General features: G+C 35.0%; 3 protein-coding genes across 11 annotated transcripts; all 3 read right to left on the bottom strand.

Annotated features, from left to right (window-relative positions):
- Positions 1-730: 730 nt before the first annotated feature.
- LOC104247659 (F-box only protein 8-like) lies at positions 731-2114 on the bottom strand. The gene has a single exon (XM_070150925.1). The coding sequence runs from the start codon at positions 2064-2066 to the stop codon at positions 936-938; it is 1131 nt and encodes a 376-aa protein (XP_070007026.1). The 5' UTR covers positions 2067-2114; the 3' UTR covers positions 731-935.
- A 3864-nt stretch (positions 2115-5978) lies between these two features.
- LOC104247657 (F-box/LRR-repeat protein At1g67190-like) lies at positions 5979-14141 on the bottom strand. Of its 9 annotated transcripts, none has more exons than XR_011401062.1 (8): positions 13856-14141; positions 13715-13773; positions 13571-13625; positions 13423-13481; positions 11451-13334; positions 10495-10834; positions 8860-8953; positions 5979-7113 (listed from the first exon to the last, which is right to left on the bottom strand). XR_011401062.1 is itself a non-coding variant. In XM_009803723.2 (5 exons), the coding sequence occupies exon 5, from the start codon at positions 12774-12776 to the stop codon at positions 11514-11516; it is 1263 nt and encodes a 420-aa protein (XP_009802025.1). In that variant the 5' UTR covers positions 12777-13334; positions 13423-13481; positions 13571-13625; positions 13715-13773; positions 13856-14141; the 3' UTR covers positions 11268-11513. The 9 variants fall into 9 exon arrangements, 1 of the variants encoding a protein (XP_009802025.1); XR_011401061.1 differs by lacking the exon at positions 5979-7113 and adding an exon at positions 8343-8765; XR_011401060.1 differs by lacking the exon at positions 5979-7113 and having other exon boundaries at positions 8343-8953; positions 10495-10642; positions 10722-10834.
- Positions 14142-15057: 916 nt separating this feature from the next.
- Positions 15058-24602, bottom strand: LOC104247656 (iron-sulfur assembly protein IscA-like 1, mitochondrial). Its single transcript, XM_009803721.2, has 3 exons — positions 24270-24602; positions 16109-16226; positions 15058-15351 (listed from the first exon to the last, which is right to left on the bottom strand). The coding sequence occupies exons 1-3, from the start codon at positions 24457-24459 to the stop codon at positions 15258-15260; spliced, it is 402 nt and encodes a 133-aa protein (XP_009802023.1). The 5' UTR covers positions 24460-24602; the 3' UTR covers positions 15058-15257.
- Between the last annotated feature and the right edge of the window lie 1959 nt (positions 24603-26561).

Below are 26561 nucleotides of genomic sequence, written 5' to 3'. Positions count from 1 at the left end.
CTATCCTTCCCTAGCACCCATTTTAAGAAGAAATATCCATATATGTTCGATGTTTTCTCTTTCTTTAGAACTTCATTTTGCTTATACTTGGAAGATATTCGTTATAATCCTTAAGTTTTCAAAGAGTTGTACGCCGAATTTTATCGCTAGTTATTAGCATACAGTGGTGCCCCCGTCATGCTCAAATCGTGGGTCTGCCTCTATTTGCCAGACCCAATGCCCAAGATCGAGCCTCATTTTGCTCATAAGTAGAACTGATTTTACTTTTACTGTGTTACCTCTTTACAGAATACTTTTTTTTCTTCTCTTTTTTTTTTTTTAATTTCTTTTATCTTCATTTTTGTATTTTTTTCTCTGTGTGCAATTCCATTTTTATTAGTTATTTATTCAAAAAGTATATTTGCTTTTACTTTTACTGTGTTACCTCTTTACAGAATACTTTTGTTTTCTTCTCTTTTTCTTAATTTCTTTTATCTTCATTTTTGTATTTTCTCTCTATGTACAATTCCATTTTTATTAGTTATTTATTAAAAAAGTGTATTTGCTTATGTTCATTTGTTTTAGATCTCAATTTCTTTCTTTTTTTTAAATATGCTTTTAATCATTTTTTAAATCTAGTTAGTATTATTTTTTCCTTGAAAAGACCAAATATATTCAGTTTGGTTACCATGTGTTTATTTATGCACCAAAAGATCTTGTAAAGTAAACTAAATTAATTTAAAATGGATCGAACCAAACTAAATTAATTTAAAATAGAGCGAACCGACCAAATGCATGTATACCCAAATTCAACCTCCTTAACTACTGGTTACTGAACATTAAGTGCAGTGGCACTCGCAACCACTAAATCTCGGATCCGCCTCTGCTGCCTCCAGAAACAATCATACAATAAATAGAGGTAAAACAAAGTAAGATTACAAGAAAATACGAGAAGTTTATAATTTTCCCAAGTTACCACTACTCAATTTCTTGATTGAAACTAAGCTCTTTTTGTAAACAAGAACTTGCAAAGGGTAGCCATTTTCCCATGGTCCAATGCACTTAATAATTTCTTGTGTTGTTGGATCAATCATAGCAAGATTTGAAGTTGTAGTTTCAACAAAAATCTCACCATTAACACCATATCCAATTGGTCTCTTAACAATCAAATTTGATTCAATAACCAATCTTTTAGTCCAAAATCCAAACTTTTCCATCACCCAAATCTCAATACATGTCTTGCCTTGAACAAGAAAATGAAAGAACATAGAAACAAAACCATCATATAAACCAAGTGTTCCTAAATTTGAATTGAACAAATTAGGAGTTTTAATCACTTGAAAAACCTCATTTGTCAAATCAAATGCAAGAATATCACATTTTCGTCCACCGTTAATACACTGAGTATGTTGTTGTTGTTCGCTGGTAATCATCTTCCAGAAATAAAATCCATCCAAATATGTACCAAAATAAGACATAACTATATGACTACTCCAAAATGTATTATCCTCAAAATGTTTCCAAGAATTAGTACTTAGTGTATAAACTGAAATAACAGCTGATTTATTCCTTGTAAATGTTTCTTCTTTCCAATAATCCCTTATCCATATAACTTTATAATCTTTATTCAAAGGGTCAATTCCAAATCCAAAATGATGAGCATATGACTTAAAATAAGGATAAAAAGGTGGACTTGGTATTATTATTTTCTTGATTTCCTTTGTTTCTGGATTCCATATAGCCATTTCATTCATATCAAGATTGTACACAAAAAATAAGCCATTTAAAGGGCCAATTACTGGCTTTAAAGATGTGGATTTGTGAATATAAATATCTTGGAATAAAGGGTATTTATTAGTTGAGAGAGATAATTGTTTTTTGTCTAAGAAATAGAGATGAATAAATGGAATTGCATGATTTGTTTTGTGGCAAAAATGTTTGGTAATAAAAATGGGAGTTTGGATAAGTATGTACCAGTATTTGCAAACAGATTTGAGTTTCAGTAGAGATTTCACAGGCAATCTTGAGAATATTTCCATAATTATATCTTCTGGAAATTGATCAAAATTTGAAGAAAATCCATCCATTTTGCGAGCTGCTTGAAAGTAAACTAGAAGAAATATTTCTTTTCTTGGTTGGAAAATGAATTGTTTTATTGTGACCTCACAGTTGCTTCAAGTCTTCTATATATAGCAAGAAAGATTGCGGTGAATTGGTAAGTACTCTTTTATTCTTAAAGGTCTCGAGTTCAAATTTTAGATATGAAGTCGCTTTTTTTAGGGAGCGTTTTACCCTCCTCTTCCTCCCTCCCACCCGAATTTGGAACTTCCCGATACGAATACAAATTTTATTAGGCCCCAATATGAATACCGGACACCTAGTAAAAAATCAAAAGAAAAGTCTTCTATGCATGTTCCAACCATGACCTTGTCATTAATCTTATAAATACATAACATGTGTCATTTATACACGTTCAGGGACGGATCCAGTGTTTCGACACTAAATTTATCTGAAATCAATACTTCCGACACGATACAAAAATATTCAGTATATATTTTAGACAATAAATTCAATGCTAAGAATGTTAAAGGTCAAAGCAATTAATGAAGTCATGATTCGCCTTTGTACTTAATCATAGTTAATTAATATGTATTTTGTATCTATATAAAACTTGATTATGATAAATTAATATAGTTATAGTTAATATAAAAACTCAACGTGATAAAGACTATTCGGGCCCATCCCACGCCTCCATCTCCCGGCTACCAAAAAATCGAGAAACATGCCTTTGTTATACAACGAATTTAGGTTGCAATTTATGTCTAAGTTGACTCACGAAGGCGAATTTAGGATTTGAGGCTTATGGATTTCTATTGTAATTTCAAATTAATATGTAATAATAATTGGAAGAAATTGAAAAATAGTCCAGTTTCAAAAGTAATCGAAATTTAGCGGAAGAAATTCAAAAATAGCCAGATTTATAACTAGTCGTTCAAAAATAGGTCAGTTTCAAAAGTAATCAAAATTTAGCCACTTTTCATGTAAAGATAAATCTGAGCGAAAACACTATTCAGAACCCGGAAAATACGCCAGTATATTATACTGGAGTTCCAACATAAGTATGTTTGAACTCCGGCATATTATACTGGAGTTTCAGGATAAGTATGCTGGAACTCCAGCATAATATGATGGAGTTCCAGCATAAGTACACTAGAGCTCCAGCATAATATACTAGAGTTCCAGCAAGTATAATTGTCCAGTACAATATACTGGAGTTTGGAGCACCGGTGCTCCAGTCTTCAGTATATTATACTGGAGTCAGCAAAGTATACTGGTCCAGCATAGTATGTTGGAATTCATACACTGGTGCACCGAACTCCAGTATATTATGTTGGATCGGTCTCTGTTGCAGCAAAATAGTGACTATTTTTCATTGACTTCGTAAACGCTGGCTATTTTTGAATGATCAATCCGAAAACTGGCTATACCGTGCTATTTTTACTAATAACTGGGTTCACAGTTAGGTATTTACAAATATTTAATGAATTTCTTAATATAAATACAAGGTTTACGTAAGAGTTACTAGGTTCCCGAAAAACCGTATTTAATGCTCTAGGTCCGCCCATTAGTTGAGAAAACATTTGAACATTGATATTCAAGTTGAGAAAATATTGATATACGCCAGGATGCATATAGAAAAATAAAAAGAAAAATATTTTAGTCACGAAAAAAATTTGAACATCAATAAAAGATAGTCAATGATGCATTTGAAAGTCAAAATATATGTGCGGTAATCTCTATCTTAATTTTTATTATATTCAATCTATTTTTCAGCTAAGTATTCTTTGTATTTATCTTAGATATGGAACAATTCTGTTAAAAACAAATATTGGATCTGTTTAATTGACTATAAAAATAAAAGATTCTGAATTTTATTTTATTTTAATAAGGGAAAAAAATGAAATTTTCAGAATATTTTTCTAGTCAATGAAACAGTTTTGTCATTTTGTTTTCTTTTGTCTTTATCAGTTCATTCACACACCTACCTCTATCTCACCAATAATTCCATTCACAATCTTACATTGATTGCTTACGCAAAACAAAGTACCCAAAAAAAAACTAAAAGTAATTTAGAAGATACTTTAGCTAAAGTGGACAATAAGGTCTCATATTGTAGGAAAAATAGCACGGGTTAGCCAGTTTTCGGATTGGTAATTAAAAAATAGCCGGCGTTTGTAAAGTTATTGAAAAATAACCACTATTTTGCTGTAATACGGAAAGTTCCGGCATAATATATTGGAGATTGGTGCACCTATGTATGAACTTCCAACATATTATGCTGGAACTCCAGTACACGGAAAGTTCCAGCATAATATATTGAAGATTGGAGCACCTGTGTTTGAACTTCCAGTATATTATGTTGGAACTCCAGTATATTATGCTGAAATATTTTTTGAATTTTGAACAGTATTTTTGTTCAGATTTATCTTTACATGAAAAGTGGCTAAATTTTGATTATTTTTTAAACTGTGACTATTTTTTAATTACCACTTGTAAATAGGGCTATTTTTGAATTTCACTCCATATTGTAATGGCCGAGCCCATTAGTGATATTGTCCGCTTTGAGTCAAAACTTATACGGTTTTAAAATGTGTCACTAAGGTCTAAGACTTATTTACTTATATATCCAGCATCTCCTCCATGTTTTGTTGATAGGGATTCGCCTGTGGTGTCATATACACCCCCTCAGGACTCAGCGTTCTCGTTGAGGTTTGTCCCACCACCTTCTCAAAGATTTGAGATTCGCTTAAACTCAATTGATCACTGAAGTTTGCCTCATTATTGTTCAAGGTTGCACGCGGAGTGACTCTGATATCATATGTAACAATTCAGTCCACTAGTGATATTGTATGCTTTGGGCGTAGGCTCGCACAGTTTTAAAACGCGTCATTAGGGTTTAAAACTTGTTTACTTATATACCTAGCATCTCTGTCATGTTTTATCGATGTGAAATTCACCTAGAATATCACACATACACATACACACACACACACACATATATATATATATATATATATATATATATATATATATATATATATATATTCTTTTATGACGTCCCGATCAATTTGTACATGCTTCGAAATTTTATTCGGTATCTATCACCTTTTACTAGTATATAAATAATTGAGTTCTCTCTACTAAGAGATGCCGGATTAATCCTCATATATAAACTAGATAAATATTATTCGAACTTGATATTTATATCGAACCATATTAATTTTATTCATTAGCTATTACTATATTTTAATAATTTTGTCGACTAAACCACGACAGATAAAAACCCCATATATGAAGTATAATAAATAATATTATTTGCTGCTTCGATTAATTTGAAATTTAAAGTTGCATCTATTTTCCAACAGAGAAACCCACTACAGAATAAAATAATGTTCAAAATTTTGAAAATTTGGACTTTATCCCCATTTTGGATCTGCTTCGCTTTAAATAATAATATAATTAATTTAAACCATAATATTCGGATCCTAAACAAATATAAATCTGAGATGTACTTTTGCTCTTATTTAAAATTTCAGCAGAAATCAAGTGGCTGCTTCTTCAAATTTCAGCCAAAAATCCGGAGTTCACCAAACATGACTTAAGTTAAATATTTGCCGAATCTATTTATATTAAAATTTGGTTTTTTTATATTGTTGAATTTTTTTCTTCTGAAAACATCATAAACATCACTACTGTTACACATTACATTCAATTAAACTTGGACATAACAACAACAATTATGCTTCGGTCTCAAACAAATTGTTTTTATTTGAGCGAATTAAACTTGGAGAATAAACTAAAAATTATTTATTTTAAAGCAATGTTTTAGGAAAAGAATATCTTAGGTAAAAGATGTTTTATGCCCTACCAAATAAATATTAAAATGGTAGTGTTTAATTCCCTCTAAACTCTGCTTGCGCCACCATAAGTAGATATCGTACAGAAGCCACCAATGTTTTCTTATAACAATACTGTCGGGAGCGTACGCAGGAATTTCTGCAAGTAGTGTTAACATTTGAAAAGGTGAACAAAAAAATAAATCACTATAATGATACCTAATCTATACATACATATTTAATAAAAAAAAAAAAAAAAGCAAATCGACAAAGCAGTGTCACGTGACATTGCTTCGGCCAAGGTGTGTAAGCCCCTGCCAACTTATGAGCACCTCGGCAATTCAATAGAGTATTTGCATCTACACTAGTAGAGAGTATTTGACAACTCGACGAAGCATTAGCACTTGACACTGCTTCGGCCAAGGTGTGTAAGCCCCTGGCAGCTTGCAAGCACCTTGACAATTCAATAGAGTATTTGTATCTCCACCAACAAAGAGTATTTGACAATTTGACGAAGCATTAGCACTTGACACTGCTTCAGCCTAGGTGTGTAAGCCCCTGGCAACTTGCAAGCACCTTGACAATTCAATAGAGTATTTGTATCTCCACCAGCAAAGAGTATTTGACAATTCGACGAAGCAGTATCACGTGACACCGCTTCGGCCAAGGTGTGTAAGCCCTTGGCAGCTTGTAAGCACCTTGACAATTCAATAGAGTATTTGTATCTCCACCAGCAAAGAGTATTTGACAATTCGACGAAGCAGTATCACATGACACCGCTTCGACCAAGGTGTGTAAGCCCCTGCCAACTTGTGAGCACCTTGACAATTCAATAGAGTATCTGTATCTCCACCAGCAAAGAGTATTTGACAATTCGACGAAGCAGTGTCACGTAATGCTGCTTCGGTCAAGGTGTATACGCCCCTGCCAGCTTGTGAGCACCTCGACAATTCAATAGAGTATTTGTATCTCTCCACCAGCAAAGAGTATTTGACAATTCGACAAAGCAGTATCACGTGACACCACTTCGGCCAAGGTGTGTAAGCCCCTGGCAACTTGTAAGCACCTTGACAATTCAATAGAGTATTTGTATCTCCACCCGCAAAAATACGAATAACTTTATCCACCAAAGCTTAGGCAGATAGGGAGAAACCACAAAAGTTCACAAAGAAAAGAAGGGGTGACATCCTCTAAATTTTGCAGATGGATCATATGCCTTTCCCTGTTGGTCAATTTCCTGTAGGGAAAAGACATAAAAAGATACATAATAAAGAAAGTACTGATAACCCTATGTTTTTTTTACCAGAAAACTTTACTCACATAGAGTATCCTCCGCGTGAAAAGGGAGGAGAGTTGCAACAATAACAACAAGAACAATAACAAAATCAGTGTAATCCCACAAGTGGAGTCTAGGGAGAATAGTGAGTACGCAGACCTTACCCCTACCTTGTGAAGGTAGAGAAATTGTTTCCGAGCAAAAGGAGGAAAGTTGCAAGAATGCAAAAACAAGATACAATATCCAAAAGGCAGGCATACAAATTGCCACCTGAATTAAAAACAAACCCATTTTTGCTTTTTTGTTAAGAGTAAAAGATAAAGTCTACATTCTAGTGATCTTGTTCCTGCATTGCACATTGTTTATACACCACACATTGTACAGAAAATGTGACATTCACACATCATTAGGAGTAAGGAAGACTATTAATCAAAATTCAAAAATCGACATCTCATGCCGACTAGCAGTTTTTACATCCTGATAAAGTGATATGAGCTAGCATTTGCAGGTCGAAGCATCTGGTTGCAGCGTTGGTTAAACGCTACTAATGAAAATAGTATCTCGTTATTCTTAACAATAGGTCCGAGAGACCTTCGGTTCATCAGATCACTGGGAAAGAAAAGGCTTCATATTATGCTGTTGGGATAGGGAAAAGATCTTGCTCCAGAACAATTTTTTCTTTTTTGATAGGTCGATCTTGCTCTAGAACAATTCAGAGAGCAGAAACCACTGGAAACTCGTACTATGACGGAGCAGCAAAAGCTAACTGTAGTGATGAAAATCAACCACATTATTACAAGAATTGTACTTCATCCTATCTCCCTTTCATTCAAGTCTTGCCCTCAAAAATTCTAACTTTCAGCATTTCAATTTCCTCAAGCAGAATCGGTTTAGTTACTAGCTCGTTGTGCTACTATCTCTTCTCCTATGACTCTTTACTATTGCTATATTTCAATTTGCTTTACTGTTCTAACTGTGATTGCCTGAACCGAGGGTCTCTGAAAATAGCCTCTCTACCTGCATAAGGTAGGGGTAAGGTCAGCGTACACACTACCCTCCCCAGACCTCACCTGTGGGAATAAAATGGGCATGTTGCTGTTGTTGTAATTTACTCAAGCAAAAAGTGCCGTAAAGTGGAGTAATTAGGTATTCAGTACAGTAACAAAGACAAGATTTCTCCAATTGGGATAGAAACTGAAGAAGACCAAGTGCCACATAAATTACTAATAACCGAAGATGATAAAACAGGATATATAGGGAGAAAACGAATAGTGATGCAGGCAATACACTGCGATCCAAGCAAAGACTTGTATGACTTCAATCATTTGCTCAAAACTCTAACGACAGACATGTAAGCAACAGAGAATTTGGTAAGAAAATTTACACAGAAAAATTGATGATTCATCTTCTTATAATTCATCCTCTCCAGCCAGAGCTTCTCTTTTTGAAACAACACTCAAATACACATGAAGTTGAAAGTTGGAAAAGGAAATCCAATTAGAGATAAGTTGCCCATGACTCCATGAGCATCATGCCATAGGTAAAAGGTGATAGCCATGTAGATTGGTTCCCATGGTTCGATCCTTCCCAGTAAAACGCGGCGTGCTAGAATTCTGATTGATATTACGACGGACCAACCAATAAATATAGCCGACAAAATGATACATCAATTGTTAAGGAAACATGATGTATACAACAACAACATACCCATTGTATTCTCACAAGTAGGACCGGGGAGGGTAGTATGTACGCAGACCTTACCCCTACCTTGCACAGGTAGAGAGGTTGTTTCCGATAGACCCTACAGCAGTAAGGAAAAGAAATACAACAGTGAAAAAGTCATGGAAAAGAAGCAGTAACAACTAGATAGTAACAACAACAGAAGCAGAAGCAACAACAGGTAGTAATAGTGGTTAAGAACAAGACAAAACTAGACTAACACCAAAACTGCTGGTAAGGAAACATGATGTAGGAATACATTAATTAAGGAATAGAAAAATAGAAAAACTAGTCACTAGAACTCGATTAGAAACTTAAGATATTTTTTTGTAGTTGATTGACATAGTTTTACATCATATACTTCAATTAATTGCAGCTTTATCAAGTTTATAGTAATTTTTCCTGTACATTGTAAATTTCTTGCTTTTTCTTCATTTATGCTTTTCTTCACTACAACACATTTTATTTGACTTTGCAGTTAAAGCTCCTTCTTTTGGTGTTTTTCTGCTTTTCGCATTTGACAGCACTAGTACTATTAATATCGAGACAAATTCGCAAGTAATAATTTCTAAGTTTTACTGTTGGACCAAATTTGACCCGTAAAATGGGATAGAGAAAGTATAAACATATCTATCTGCTCCACGTTGCCCAACTGCAGACAGGTTCAAAAGCTAAATATCTATCTTTTTACTTTTGAACCTAGCGAGGAAGTCCCATGTCCAGAAGATGAAGTAGCTGAAATAAGGATGTTGAGATGGATGTGTGGTCATACCAGGAAAGAGAGGATCAGGAATGAAGTTATTAGGGATAACGTAGGAGTGGCATCTATGGAGGACAAGTTGCAGGAGTCGAGGTTGAGATGGTTCGGACATGTGAAGAGCAGAGACATAGATGCTCCGGTCAGGAGGTATGAGAGGTTGTCCATTGCGGGGAGGAAGGGAAGGGACAGGCCTAAGAAGTATTGGGGAGATGTAGTTAGGCAGGACATGTCATTGCTCCAGCTTACTGAGGATATGACCCACGATAAAAAGGTGTGGAGAGTCGAGGATTAGGGTTATAGGTTGACAAGATAGTAGTGCGTTCCTCCTAGGCTTACCAGTAGTACTAGGATTATTTTTGTACTCCTATTAACTTATTCATGGTTCTTTACTATTACATGTGTCATTCGCGCCTGTTACCTTAATATATTTTTTGCTACTTGTTGCTTTATCTCCACTGTTCCTTGAGTCGAGGGTCTATCGGAAACAACATCTCTATCTTTATAAGGTAGGGGTAAGATTTGTGTACACTACCCTCCCAAGACCCCATTTATGGGACTACACTGGGTTTGTTGTTGTTAACCTAGCGAGAAATCATTTCTTTACTCAAAGTATAGAAAAACACCATTCTCAAGAAAACTAAGGCCGAGTCATTTGGTTAATTCACATTTACCAAGAAAAGTTTAGTCCTTTCTTCATCTATCTTCAGCATTTTACCCAATTACAAATTTTATAATTTCTTTTTAATAATAATGGTGTCGGGACCAACTTGTGCATGCCACATTCCATATGCAATCTTCATACTACCAAATAGAAGGAAAAAAGAAAAGAGGAGGCTCTAAAACCGGCCAGCAGTAGAATTTACTTGAATTAGGTCTTCAAACGTAAAGGGTAATCCTTAATCATGCAACAGATTTCAGAAAAAAGTTATGAATCAACAGCTATGCCTTTTCTTCAAAAATGCATATCTACACATATCCGTCTCCCACCAAAGTACCGATTTCTAGGCATGCCTTCACAGTAAAATTTGTTGGTTAAGACACTACCAAGAGATTCATTGTAAAAAAAACAGAGAGAGAGAGAGAACAATACCAACAATAAGGGGCACGATGAAAGCTGGAACTCGCAGAGCAGCTGTAGAGAGAGAATCCATTCTTCCGTAGCTTTCTAATATCTAGGTCTCAAGTTGCACAAAAACAGCCAACCTACAGAATACGATCACTTGTACCAGATTTTTCAATCTAAACGTTCATAAGTAGTTCTCTGGCTCTTGGAGTTCAAGAGCTGGGGATAGAAATTCCTAAGGAATGATTATCAAAGATATCGCCTTAACTGAACCTCAACCATTCTTTTAGGAAGAGGATCTTATGAAAGATGAAATTCTAACAGCTTTTCTTACCAATACCACAGAGGCATAAGCACTGCTCTTTTACCTTGAGCAGTGCTATTATTCATAGTAGGTGAATATTAACGTTAGCACTATGGTTTTTTCCATTGTCAAATAATTAACCAATATTTCTTCTATTTCTCATTTCTTCAGTCAGTTTAACAAGTCTACATCATGCATCTATACCAATGAACTACAACATGGACTGTAAGGAAGCTTCCCAACAAAAAGAACAAAACAGAAAAGCAGAATTGATGAAAATTCGTAATAACAGAAATAGTGTGCATTCGCACAAACTAGTAATAAGAGGATAACAAGAAATGCAAATACTACTTTTACCTGAATTGAAAGAATAAGACGAGTCCAAAATTTATCATAAATTACAGGGTTGTACCAATATAGGAAAAAGACAATCACCACTAAGGATCATGTACCTCCTTGCGTTGCCGAGATTAGGCAAAAGTTTGAACTCCACCGTAGGGAACAATTGTTCAAGTCTATTCATATTCAAACTGAACATCTACATGCGCATATTTCCTCATAAGCCTTACAATGAAAGATGTGAAGCTGGCTAATGTATGACATTCTTCATGCGTTTTGGTTTCTGAAACGACCCCATAGATTACCAAATTCCTCAAGTTAGGGCACCTTTCAAGTAGTCCTGCTACCCAATGCGAGAACAGGTCGCTAATCACTGTCCAGCCTAGCTCCAAGACGACCACATTTTCCAATCGAAAAGAATCTTGCAATCCATACTGAAGTGCTGTCTCTCTTAATTCATAGCTCAACGATAAATGACTTAATTGAGGAAAGCAAGCAGATATTGTCTCAATATCGACAACCTCGTCATCATCGTCAAATACAACTCCCCATAGCCTCAGTCTTCTCAGCTTTGATGATTTCGCTATCATATGATGGAACTTGGACCACATGATCGTGAAATTGCTTACGTCCACAATTTCAAGATTTTCAGTGCTCTCACCAATATCAAGATGGATGACACTAACGTCGTCAATCTTAAGGAGTTGTAATTTCCCCTTGCTAACAAGCTCAAAGACCTCGAGCGTACAATCTTTCAAATGCAGTTTCTCAAGACTATCTGCCTCAAGTGTGATTTTATCCAAACTAATGGCTTCAACATAGATATCTTTCAAAGAGTTACTACTCAGCTCCATCGTTGCCTGTGGATCAGACATAACAATGTCTAGACTGACAAGATTCAAAACCTCAACTTTCGTGCAGGCTGTAAGGAAAAGACTCAGGTCTAAAGCCGATATACTGACATAACTTAGTGAAAGAGACCTCAAGCAAGGGAATTTTTGGTAACTAGGTTCAACACCCGTGATTGTATTGTGTGCCAGAGCCAACACTTCCAGCCGCTGGCGACCACATTTTTCGAGTATATTAATGTTGGGCGTAGTCCTAACATTGTAATGTAACTGGCGCAACGTTTCTCTAGTATACATTAGCCAAGCTATCACCGGAGCAGCAGAGAACTCATCAACATCATCCATTATGATTGAAATGCACTGCAGTCCATTAGTCTGGAAAATCGTCTGAGTTATAATGATCTCAAGTCTGCTCCTTGTGAGCTCGTGATAAACCGGCCAGTCATTCGAGTTAAATGTGAGTGTATGAAGATGATTCCGCCAAGCCTCTCGCCACTTCCGACAAGTAGATGATGCAATTACAACATCCCGCGCAGCTCCGAGCCGGGACAAAATGTTCCCAATGACCTCAACAGGAAGGTACTCCATCATACCCTCAAATAAAACGACAATTTGAAAAGGGTCCCAAGAAAACAAATGCTACAATCCAAGCATCACAATTATGCAGCATATATCTCCAAACTGCATTACCATATTATCCAAGGGACACTTTTCAAGGAATCTAAATCCCAACATCTGGTTATTCTCAGTAATCTCTTAAGGGAAAGATTTTCATAAGCTAATCAAAGCCCAGATAATCTTGAGGGAAAATCAACCGAAAAATGGAATAACCAGAGACCCTTTTTAGTCAATTAGCAAATGGTAATAAAACCACACACAGATTTTCTTGACCAACCACAAGTCAGCCAAAAACCCAAATCAAGAATCTTGTTTCTCAAAAGATGGAGGAGGATACCAAGTAAAAGTTTTGACCTTTGGGGAAGTATTTGAGGAGCAAAAAATCTCAGCTTTCATATAGTTTGAGAACTGGATCGAGGTTTAAAGTGTGGTTATGGCGGAATGTGCCCTATCCCGCGAAGGAGAGGAACCTTAAATGTAAGGAATTTAGGTCAAAACTACGCTCTTTCAGCCTATCATCAATTTCCAATCCTGAGAAACCATAACAAAGCACAATAAATAACTAAATCAAGAATTTGGTTTCTCAAAAGATACAAATTTACCAAGTTAAAGTTTTGACCTTTGGTGCAATATTTGAGGAGCAAAAAATCCTCAGCTTTAACTCATCAGTTTCCAATCCTGAAAAACCATAACACAACACAATAAGTAACTAAATCAAGAATCTGGTTTCTCAAAAGATACAAAGGACACCAAGCTAAAGTTTTGACCTTTGGGGCAATAAGGAGCAAAAAAATCTCAGCTTTAAGTCATCAATTTCCAATCCTGAAAAACCATAACACAACACAATAAATAACTAAATCAAGAATCTGGTTTCTCAAAAGATACAGAGGATACCAAGTTAAAGTTTTGACCTTTGGGGCAATATTTGAGGATCAAAAAAAATCTCAGCTTTAACTCATCAATTTCAATCCTGAAAAACCATAACACAACACAATAAATAACTATACCAAAAACTGTAAAATGCAAAAATCCAAGAATTTTAAGAAGCTTACCACATGAATCATCATAGGATTATGATCAACATCAAGAATAAGAATCAATCGATCAAACAAAAACAAAAACAAAAAAGAGAAGGTACAGAGAATAGAGAGGACGAATAGAAGGAATATTGATTGGGTTTTGGGAGAGAAATGGTCAAGCCAGCATTATGGGGGTGGTGGGAGGGACAAAAGACACACACAGTGTGTGTGTTAATGTGTGAAAAGTGGGTGGCACGTGAGAATCTATGTTACTCTGGACATTCAACTGGCCAATCATAGTACACAACTATAGAAACCCACTCCTTCAATGAATGAATGTTTGTTAAATACACTTATTGATATGAATGCTTTATACTATGTTGTATTCTTTTCAACAGTCTTTTTTTCTAAAAAAAAATAATCAATATGTATTTTAAAATTTTACGTAAAAAAATTGACGAAATTTATTTTTTATTTTTCTTTAGATTGACGAAATTTTTTCCGACCAGGTATTCAATGTCTTAGTAGGCATAGTTATTTTATATCTATTCTTGAAAAAAAATTAATGAATATTCAATAAATTAGTTGAGTTATGCATAATTTAATCCGGACACCACGGATATAAAAAAATACAAAGAGAAAACAATTCGTCCAAGTGCATAATCATAGGAACTAACAAAATTAAACAAAAATGGAAATTGACGCACACCAAGGAAACTACACCTGAATGGAAAAGGATAAGAGGGGCTGATTGGAGGGTTCTTCACATTTTGAAAGATTGGATTGGTAGATGTTTTTTATTTGTGGCCTTACATAGAAAAGTCCAATCGAAAGACAAAGAAAAACTTCAAATGAATCAGCATAAGAAAGTGAAAGGCATACTCGTGACAAAATGACAGGTTTTTAACTCTAGTTGGCACAAATTACAAATAGTTATGTTCAACACTTCTACTCTCACATTACTGTACCGAACAGAAGGGAAATAGTATTTTAAATTAGTGAACAGTAAAAGGGCAGATCGGTACACTAAGCTCGTGCTATGTGTTGGGTCCGAAGAGGATCGACCACAAGAGTCTATCGTACATAGTCTTACCCTGCAATTCTACAAGAGGTTGCAGTTATGTGTGTGTATATATATATATAAGGTATTGTTTCACCCACTTCATTGACCGCTAGGACAGGATGCAAGTTCCACTGTTTAGCAGTTCCGTAACTCCGGAACTTTAAAGCAAGGATTGCCAAAAAAAAAAATATTTCCACTTCTGTAGGATCAGTAGATTATACAACTGCCATGACTGCGAATTCTCACATCCAATAGATACAATAGGAACATATGTATTAGTATGGCATATAATTCCTGGAGAATTTTTATTTCATCCTCTGTCTATCCTAGTGAAAGTACATTATAAACATGAATATCTCAGTGAAAATCATCTCATTTTCCAGCTCCTCTACTAGCTGCTGTCATGAAAGACTCGCCACAACCACATTGCCCCTTGGAGTTGGGATTAATAAATACGAACTCAGACCTGCAAATAAGATGTTAAAATAAGTCATAAACAGCTGCGGACGCCTTATGAAACGGACAGCTTTGGACAAGTCAAAACATCGTTAAAAGATTTGTAGCAGCCATTCATAGGGCTTGCCACAACTGAGCTATTGATGCCAGAAATGTTTTGATTCTCCTCTAGACCCCCGCCCCCTGAAATCTTCAGCGCCAGCATAGCTCACAGTTACATAGTTTAGCTAACCACAATATGATCCTTAGAGAAAAACTAACCTGAACTAAAGAATCCAGAAAATGCGAAGATACAAAAGAATGCCTCCACTATCCACTAAGTCTTCGCACAAACGTTTTCTGGACTGACAACTTCATATTTCTCAAAACTATATGTATAATTGCAAATATTCCCAGCATAATTTGCAACATAGATAAACAATAATCAGATCCTAAATGACATTAGAACATTTATTAAGGTTTGTTACATGTAATTAGTATAAACTAAAGCAAAAAACCACAAAACTATACACCCTAAGAAAAATTAGCGGCAACAGGTAGGAGTTGGATGAAGCAGCAAGTAAGTGACAAAGCTGCAGAGGGGTCAAATTGTGCCATCCACTCATTGTGCGAGATTACTAATACTAAGTACCTTTCAGTGCATTTCATCCAAAATAGCAAAATGAGCCACTTTTCCACAAAATTAACAGGATTCGTACCTAAAGTGTTTGAGAGTCGGCTTAATAAAAGCAACTAGCGATACAGATATTGACAAGTAAATCCCTTACCTCAATTTATCATCTACAAAATCCATCTTGGTACCAATCACGTGCATCAGTGCCTTAGGATCAATAAGTATTTTTACTCCCTTATCTTCAATCAGCTCATCAAATTTACCCTTCTCATCTAGAATGTTCAAAGGGTTGTGATTAGAAACGAAACCACAACAAAAATCCATATAACAATCAGTTTGAAGTTGTATAACAACATTAGAATCCCCCAACGCCATAGGCTGATTAGTCTTGCTGATGGATTTTTTTGTGTGCATACAACATGGAATAGACTCAAAGGAGAGAGCTCAATAAAAAACCAAATTGTAAAATAAGCAAATAAACCTGACACTTCAAGCCCCCCCCCCCCCAAAAAAAAAAAAAAAAAAAGGTAAGTGACAATTTGCAACAATGTTATCAATAAGAGCATAGAAGAACTAAGGTTTGTGATGGCACAAGGATAAACCAATTTAAAGCATGAACTTCAGTAAAGAAAGGTGCAAATAGGAATAAAATAAACATATAGGAACTGATATAAACACAAAGTCACAAACAAACACTTATAATAGGAACTGATACTGCTATTACATGAAACACGTGAAATAAAATTCATACAGATTAAGTTAACAATCATTTCAAATTTATGATCTGATGCAAAATGCAGTTAAATTACAATTCAAGATTAACGAATAATTTCTTATAAATTTCTTCTATATTCCTAAGTTCATAACGTTTTACAATTAATATACCACTTTGCCAGTTATTTTGATTTTTTGATGTTCTACTCTTTCAGAGGCCACAAATTAAGCAGATTTATACCTACGTTAAGCTTGTCAATGAGAATAAGACATTAGTGCCTTGCTGCCTGCATGCACTTAACGCCACTTAAATGACGGAGACACCTGACCTGCGTTACACCTATACTTAAAGAGTTTACATGTGCCTCAAGCAAACCTTTAAATCCACTAGTTCGCAAACAAATGAAGAAGCACATTTTTCATGCAAGTATTAATTCCAGGGCAAAATTCACATAATATTGGAGGCAGAATTCACTCCTCCCATCGACCCACGTTTTGGTTAGGTGGGGGGGGGGAGGTATTTGCATGATTTGCTAAGTTTGTAGACGATAATAGTCATAAACTGAGAAGAAATAAGTTTGAAAGCCACTCTAAAGTGCAAGGTAAAAATATGATATAATTGAACATGCTTTATGAAAGTCTAAAGACTTTTTAGTCAGTGAAAACAACTCGAAATGAAATTAAGTTATTGACATTCTTGACATGGATGAAAATTATCAGCACTAAATGAAGTCATGAAAGTCCTCTTAAATGTTTTACCATAACACATGATCCATTATGATTTTTTTAATCTCAAATAATATGTTATAGTAACCGGCAAATATAGGTCCTGGGCAATCTTTAATAACAGTAAAATCCTTAGACCACAAAATATTGCGGATCAACTAAGGAGGGAGAGGGTGCACAGGCACCAGTAAACCTCGGGGAACATTCTCTCTATATATATATGTGTGTGTGTAATAATACCATATATGGACAATGTAAATAGCAACATGTCTGTTCAAAGCGGTGTAGCACCTGGAACCTCCATATCATGGATTTGCCTTTGATTGATAGCTCATAGTTATGATTATTAATCATCAGATAGACTTGCTATCTGCCAGAAACGGAACAAAGACAAATTGGTTACGATATAGGACCTATTTTAGAGCAAATTGGGAAGCATTCTTATCTCCAGAGCAGTGTTTTAAAAGGTGTAGGCGTAAGGCGACGCGTTTTACATATGCCTCAGCGAGGCGTAAGCCCCGAGGCACGGGGCGTAAGCCCCATAGATATTTAAAATTTTAATATATTATAAAATAATATAATTACAACAAATATTTATAAACAAGTAAAATTACATAAAAATTGAAGAAAACTATAAATATATAGATAGATAGGTAGGTAGGTAGGTAGATAGATGTGCTCCATCCCAACAAAAAACTAGTCAAAACAATCTATTATACGCTACTTACAAGCACAAGTAACTTGAGTCTAAAAGAATAAAGTTTTCTACATGGAGGAACAAAAAGGATGATTAACCTACAATTTGAACTTTGAACTTGCTGCTATGAAGGAGAATGAAGTTCTCTTCGTATTTGTAAAAAAAAAAAAAAATATTCGTTGCTTTTGGGAGATATTAACAGACTAGCGGACAAGATAAAGAAATTGGAAAGACCATGAATTAGGGCTTCAATCAATAAAAAGGTCTTAACTTTTAAATTTAAGACATTTCAGTTCCTTTTTAAAACTTTTGAGTAATTACCAAGCTGACTTTTGAGAATTTAAGTATTATATGAAGGACTTATTCAACAAATTTTGTTTTAATTTGAAAAAATCTCTGGGGCTTGCACCTCAAACGCCCGGGCGTACACCCCGAACGCCCCGAATTGCAAGGCATATGCCTCTTGAGACTTTCGCCCCACACCATCGCCTGGGGGCGTTTTTGGTGCGCCTGGGGCACACCCCGAAAACGCCTTTTAAAGCACTGCTCCAGAGAAATCAAGGCCAAAACTCAGATTCTATCATGTGCTCTTCTATATAAGTTGTTTTTTTATGTCGTTTGTTCTGTTCCCTATATTGTATATATTGTTCTTGAGTTTTTACAGCGAAATCAATTGTGCCATGGAAGTTGGGAATTTTGAAAGTCCGGTCCTATAGGAAACAAGAAGTTAATGACTTATTAAGCATACGTTGTTTCTAATGTCGAGAAACACAAGGAAGCTATGCTAGTTGATCACAACAGTCTAGAAACCCCTTATCAAACAGAGCAAGTACCGTTGAAGGAGCATAATTAGTATAAAAATAAAAAAGATAAAAGGTTGAGCATAAATTAGAAAGATTCAGTTACATGCTTTTCCTCAGCAAATTTCATTCTTTTATTTGATTGATAAATATTTTGCAAATCAAGAAAACTTGGTCAGCAGATTTACATCTCAAAAGGAAAATGTAATGCGCTATTTGAAACAAAAAAGGCAAATGCCAATGCTCTCCTATCTCACATAAAAAGGAAAAACAAGAATACCTAATTCTCCTTTGGCACTTCGATTTCATGAAATTCTTGCTTCACAATTTGCTAGTTGGAAATAAAAATTTTACCAATAAACCAATATTTCTAATATATTCCATTTGGAATCTTTTACAAAATCAAAATGCTGTATTTCAAAATTCCTGTAGGGCCCTCATGAATTTCTTCTAGAGCGCGTGCTGTAATCTTGATGGATTTTGTCATTCCATCATGCATTAATTATGACCAGGACTGCTACTATTAACATGTAACCAATCTTGGAAGCTCACAAAATACAATGATTGTAAGCGATAAAAACGAGGTTGGTGACTTCAATTAAACACATCGAACCAAGGAGTCCACAGGCTGCAACTGCACTCCTATCATCTTTCCAACCAACAAGAAAGGACCTCTCGACTGAACAAGGTGAGTTATCTGAGTTTTCTCTTCTCAGCATTCTAACGATCCTCCAAATGAAATCTAGGGTATTTTAGAATGTAACTGAATTATTGATCTCCTTTTGCTAAGAATGCTTTGCTTTCTTTTTCTGATTAATGCCCATTTTACGATTTCTTTTTTACAATCTTTGTTGGATAAGACACAGGATCTCTCCTTTCGTTTATTCACTTTTTTACCATATTTCTCCAAATGTGACTTTAATTCTTAATGAATGATATCTCCTACATCTCAACATGTTTTCATGATAACCTTAGATCATGCTTTCCATCAATATATACATTCACGCCCCAGCCAAACGACAACCCTAGCGTAGGCTTTTCCAATATGAAAATCCACAATATAGATCCTATACAATTGGCAAGATCTCCTTCTTTAACTACCAAAGGCAACTCTTTATTATCAATTACAGGATATTGATAAAATTCCTTGCTCAATCTATCTTACACTCAATTGGTATGTGCATCTAGGGTTTTAATATTCTATATAATCTTTTTTGAGAATTTTTAATATTCTACATATTCACCACCAAAAAGAGTGGTGGAATGCTAAAGCTTCCTACACATTTAACCGGATATCTTGGATCGAGTCCTGAAAATGGAGTCCCCTTTGGTATGGAACGCTAACACCCCCCACCCCCCAAAACAAACAAATAAAGGGCTTCAAACAAAAAATATTCAGCAAATTCTTGCTTCGAAGGCTTCAATCTTGTTGGTGGTGGGAATGGTTTCTCAACATTTTTGTGCATAACTTCTATGCTTCCCCGTGTTTTGTTCTTTTTTTCTTTTTCAGGTTGGCCAATGAAAATTCCAGGATAGAAGGAATTTTTGCTCCTAGTGTTCTGATTTGCTTTCTCTGATTAAAGTATTTAAATTATTTACTTCCCCAATTGCCAGAGCTATTCAAGGAAGCCAGCTTATAAACCTCCCTTCCTATTGAGAAATAACTTAATGTTATATCTAGCCATTAATGAATGTGATACGCATATTTATAAAAAATTGTATGTGATACTCATATTCTGTCTGCACCACTATCTTATATGCTGTCCTTGTTCCTTTTTTCTTATTGTTATCTTTTAAAATTATATTTACTGCACTGCCTTTTATTCTTTTCATTGGTTAAGCGTATTATCACCCATTGATTATCTTCAGATTACAATTACAAAAATATTTACATCATTTCATATTTTTCTACTAGTTTTACTTGGGTTGGAAAAAAAACAAAGGACTTAGAGCCACGAGGGGGCAAAAATGACCATCAAAGGAAAACCTTAAATTCTTACCTCAAGCATCAAGTTCTTAAGCAAAAGTAGTAGTTACACAAAAAAAAGGGGGCTGCCCGATGCACTAAGCTCCCGCTATGCGCGAGGTCCGGGGAAGGGCCGGCCCACAATACAAATGGTCTATTGTACATAGCATTTCTGCAAGATATTGTTTTCACGGTTCGAATCCGTGACCTCCTGGTCACATGATAGCAACTTTACACAAATTCCCTTAAATTTCCCATATTTAAGTGTTTCATTTCTGTGAAAGCTACAGAACAGTTTTGTGGACTCCATCATGAAGTAAAATTTACTTCAAAATGTTACACATTCCTGTTTGTTCCTCTTTTTTTCTTTGGCGTTTGTTTTTTGCGCCTTAGTGCTTTTCTTTGGGAAGGAGCTAGGCAGAGGTATTACCTTATTAAATGCCATTCAAGTTCTTTAAAGTAGCTTACATCATATCACTTGAATAGCCCATTGATGCCAACTTCTTTATTCCTCTACACCTAACACGAAAACTCAATAATCCACTCGATGATCATCACAAATGCGAAGCTTGAACAAAGTTTAGGATGCCTGACACAAATGGACCCAAATGTAGCTTATGCGTCAAAATTCAAATGCATTTAGCTCAAAAAGAACAAAGCTGTAGCAAGGGCATATTATGAGCCTAAATCTGCTCTGTCAGTACTATGTAAGCAGATCGAGGTTCTTCTATTTTCTTGATGGTTAGCAATGAGCTCCTTCTTAGCATTTATATAAGAAAGAGTAAAAATATCATCTTATAACCAGACAGTGACACAACCAAAAGTTTTGCAATCTATTGCATTATTCCTGCAAGAAAATGCTTCATAATGAGTACACTTTTCCCTACTTCACTACAGATGGACCTACCGGGCCCCATAGTGTATACAGTTTGGTCTCAAGAACAGCTGTACGAGTTACTTAAACTGTTGTCGGAGGTGATCAATAAAGATTATATATGGGGATCCACATTCAGAGAGGAAAGCTGGGAGTTCGTAAATGAGCAGATACGGAGAAAGCATCCACACTTTACGGTTGGTCGTATGAAGGCAAAACTAAGACATCTCAAGAGAAAATACAGGTTATTTTCAACTTTATTGGCCAGCAGAGGAGTCCAATGGGATAGAAGGACTAATGCAGTATGTACCCCTGAAGAGGTGTGGGCAGAATATGTCATGGTAAGCCGTGTTTCTGCTTCACTACACTGATATAGAAGGATCAACCTAACGAAGAAGAACCATATCAAGAACATCACTTATCACACAAGTACAAAAATGCTTTTTTTTAAACTACTGATCAAAGAGATATATTCTACTTGACATTAAAGGAAGTAGAGAACTACTGATCATAGACAAAAAATTTAAAACTCATGGGGGGGGGGGGGGAGACTAGCTTCATGCCTGCTATTAACTATTTTCTCTCTTTTGACAATAAAAAAATAATAATAATAATAAACTTAGTCCCTGTCAACTGACCCACTTCATATGCCAAATTGTGTTGTAGGCATATCCACTGGGAAACCAATTCCGTAACAAAGGCATTCAGCCAAGGCTTTTTGATGCCATGCGTGACGTCTTTGAAAGTGGAGTTGCAATAATGGATGAGGATTATTAAACAAGGTTCTTCTCAAGACGAAAGGTGTTAGTATTATCATGTTTTACCATCTGCCAGAGTTATATCGATGATCATAGTTTGTCCAGTCTAAACACTATTTACTGTAACTTCTCCTTATGTCTTGAATTATAACATCAGCTGGATCTTTTACGCAGAGTACAGAGAGTATTCCATTTTCATTAGATTAATTTCCTGCTATAACTGTTTAACGGATAAATAAATGACTAAATCACTGCATCCATGGGTGTAGCCTATCAGTCAATAAAGTCCATGAAAATCATGGAAGAGCAGAGTTCATCCAGCAGAGGCAAATACTAGTAGGTAATTTCTTCCAATCTGCCTCAGCCGGGGGCGGACCCATGTTGTATCAAGTGGGTTCAATTGAACCCGCTTCGGCCAATTTTTTTGTTAATTATATGTGTAAATTATAGTGACAAACGGATATGTAGATAAAATGAATCCGCTTGCACCAACAAGTAATGTCAGCTCGATGGTCAAGAGGGGTCATTTATGGCAGAGGGCGTGAGTTCGAATCTCATATGCCATGTACTTTACTTTTCGGAAATCAACGGGATGCACACACTGCACATGTTTGCACAGTACAAGGGTACCCTTCTCCCTGTATTACTGTGACTATTATTAATTTAGTTCAATCTGCTAATATGCTAAAATTGTTAGGTTATTTTTCCTTTTGAATTTTATTATTTGTCATTTGTCATATAGAAGTTGTTTTAATTGTTATAATTATTTTATTGTTTGTAAATAATACTTAGCTTTTAGAAGTTATATTTGTGAGAAATTGTGTATTTAGTGTCTAATATTTTACTTTAGCACTTTTATGTTATAAAGTTGCGTTTTTTTTCTTCTTCTTTTCTGCAATTAGTTCTTTTAAAATTTATTTACTGTTTTATTAAATTGTGTATTTATTTCTTTATTGTTCAAGTAAATTGTCTGTTAATTTTAGTTCTTATTTTTTTTATATTTATGGTGTTTCAAAATTATTAGATTGCTGTTGTATTAACTTATCTTTTGAGTAAAACATAAGAAAATTGAAGGCTTTAAAGGAAAATTTATAGTCTTATAACGGGTTAAAAGTTGACACACACACACACATCCGAAAGTTACTTTATGTTAAACAGTAATTCCTATTTTTGACTAGTATCTCACCTAATGTTATTGTATCTACTGAACCCGCTTGGATAAAATCTTGGGCCCGCCACTGGCCTCAGCCTTGTTGGGTTGAGTTATCCAGCACATGTACTGTAGGGAGGTATCAGCTACCCAATGGAATAGTCAAAGAGCACAGACACCACCATTATTAAGTAAATGACTATCATAGTGTTTCAACATGTTCTTGTTTAATATACTTTCTTCTAAAACTTCTAATATTTCTAATACGTTTTATTCTTCTAATATTTTTTATTTGTATTTGCATAATATTGGCATAAGATAGAATTTAATAGTATGGTAACGTGGTGGTTGTTGTTGATGACTAGCAGTAGGATCACATTTACAAAACTAACATACTAAGCTCTAAAAAGATCGGCACCTAAGTCCTGAATTCGTCTTTGGAAACCTACGCCAAGTATTCAACATCTCTAACTTCAAACAAAATTAAGACCAAATTTTGGCTTTCAAACAAAATTAAGACCAAATTTTGGCAAAATGAAAGCTGATGTATTGGTATTGCAACACAAAAGATAAACATCCAATTTTGAACATAGAAATTTCACCATACAGTATAAAATAAGATAATTTTACCGGCGTAATTGAGGGTGTAGGATAAGCCGTTGCAGCCACGAGCTTTAACGCCGAGCTTAAGGAAAGGGCGCTGCCTTTGCTGAAGGAGATTGCTTATTCTAGCTGCGGCGGCGTCTGTAAGAGTTATGGCCTGCCGCCGCACTGCATTCCCGATTCTCTCCGCCGCCTTTGCCACCACCGGCGACGCCATCGATCCCGTTTTCCAGGTCGCAAAATGGAATAGATCCTGTTTTTCGTTGTTAGAAGTTGCTTTTGAATATTTAGGGGCTATAAATATATTTTTCTGATATTTCTGGGGTTTGTTATGAATTAAACAACACTATAACCGCCTCCAAAATAAATTGCGTAATCGGTCTAACTTCTAATTTCCCAAAAGGGAAATTTTGCACTTTTCGTCCTTCATAATTCGTACATTTTAATTGTGGTCCTTGTATTTCCTTTATTAAGCACATTGAGTTTCTTAAGCTTTCTCGAGATGAAAAAGATAACTCAACAATAACAACCACCTAGTAAAATCCCACAAGTGGCGTCTGGATAGAGTAGTATATAGGTACACCTTACCCCTATTCGAAGAAATAGAGAAGTTATTTCCGAACTCATTTGAGGAAAATAATGGTGAAGCGACGTATAGGAAAGTTATGGTTAAAATTGCAATTGTAAGTATGAGTGTTTGGGGATCTTGGTTTTGGCTTTTTATATTTTTATGATATTTTTGGGGTTTATTATGAATTAAATAATATTATAATCGTACTAATTTTTCAAAAGGAAAAAATTACACTTTTAGTCCCTCATTATTCATAAATTCTAATTTTGGTCTTTGTATTTCCTCACTAAAGGTATTTAACCTTCATAATTGAATTGTATTTTGGTTCCTTTACGTATTTTTTTTATGTATGAAGTATGTTATGTTTGGAATATTTATAAAGTATATTACCATCAAATATGGAGCACAATACAAGCTAAACATAATACATGGGCAATTAAGTGGTGGAAGGGTTAATTATTATGGTAAATGGGTGAATATTCATAAGCAGACGGATCAAAAATGCATATTTCAATTGATTGAAAATTAAATGTAAATAGTCAGATTTCACAAGGACTAAAATCAAAATTTATCAACAATCGAGGGACCAAAAAGCGTCATTAACCATTTTTCAAAGCATAGAGAGTACATTACGAGGTAAGAGTATATGACTCAAGAGAATGTGCAAATAAATTATTTATTTATTTAAGTTAGATAAATTGTTAGTGCAAAGATTTTGTACACATTAGTGTAACTTAACATATCATGAAAAATTAAATATCATATTTATTATATTACTAATTTATATTTAGCGTAAAAAATGATCTATAATTATTTTATAGGTCACCAGTCTGATTATGTTAAAAAATACAATTTTAATAAATAAAACTTAAATTCATAATTAATTATTATGGGATTTGTCAATAGTAGAGTTATGGGCAGGATCAAGATGATCAATCAAATACTCTTAAATGAAAAATTATATTATGTACATAGGTTTAAAAATACTATTATGATGTATAATATATTTATCTTTACTACAGTGGAGGGTTAGAGCCGAGCAACTAAGAGTAGGGATGGCAAACGATGCGGGCGAGTTTCACCTTTACTTGCTAAAACTTGTAAAAATTACACGGGGCGCCCTATTTGGTCGCACCCATTTAACTTATACCCAATTTTTTAAAAAGTTCTAACTTGTACCCATTTTTTAAATAACTTCAGCCCCCTTTCTCCTCTTCCTTCTCCCGGTGATCTCCATATCTCTCAACTACGTATTTCTTTTCCTCCATATTACTTTGTTGATCTCAGCAGCTGCAACAACTCATTTATACGTATGAATAAAACAAGCACTGATATATATAAAGAATTGATTAGTATAGTGGTTAATCTAAATTACTTCACACAAACTTCCATTTTTTGGTGGCCAAAAGTTTGTCATACGATATTTATATATGACTTTATTTAGTCGATTCCAACAAACCCTCAACAAAGTTTTTGACTATTAGTTTAAGTTATGGAAAACGAGGGAAAGAAATGAGCAAGCTTCTTCTGCTCGTCGTCGTCACTGTAGATCTAGAGAGTGCAACAGTACATACTCAAGCTCGCCAGTTACAAACGAAAACTTCAGCTCTAAAGCTGAAGTTCAACAGTTACAAAACAAAAACTTCAGCTCCAACTTCAGGCCCGTCTACTAGAATGCTGAAGTTTTGCGTGATTGCCTTTGTTACTTCAGCCTCGTATGCTGAAGTTATGCGAAAAAACGGGTACGC

This window comes from Nicotiana sylvestris, chromosome 7, assembly GCF_000393655.2.
Source record: "Nicotiana sylvestris chromosome 7, ASM39365v2, whole genome shotgun sequence".
Classification (NCBI taxonomy): domain Eukaryota; kingdom Viridiplantae; phylum Streptophyta; class Magnoliopsida; order Solanales; family Solanaceae; genus Nicotiana; species Nicotiana sylvestris.
Note: the sequence above shows the minus strand (reverse complement) of the source record. Positions and strands in the feature narration are given on the sequence as shown.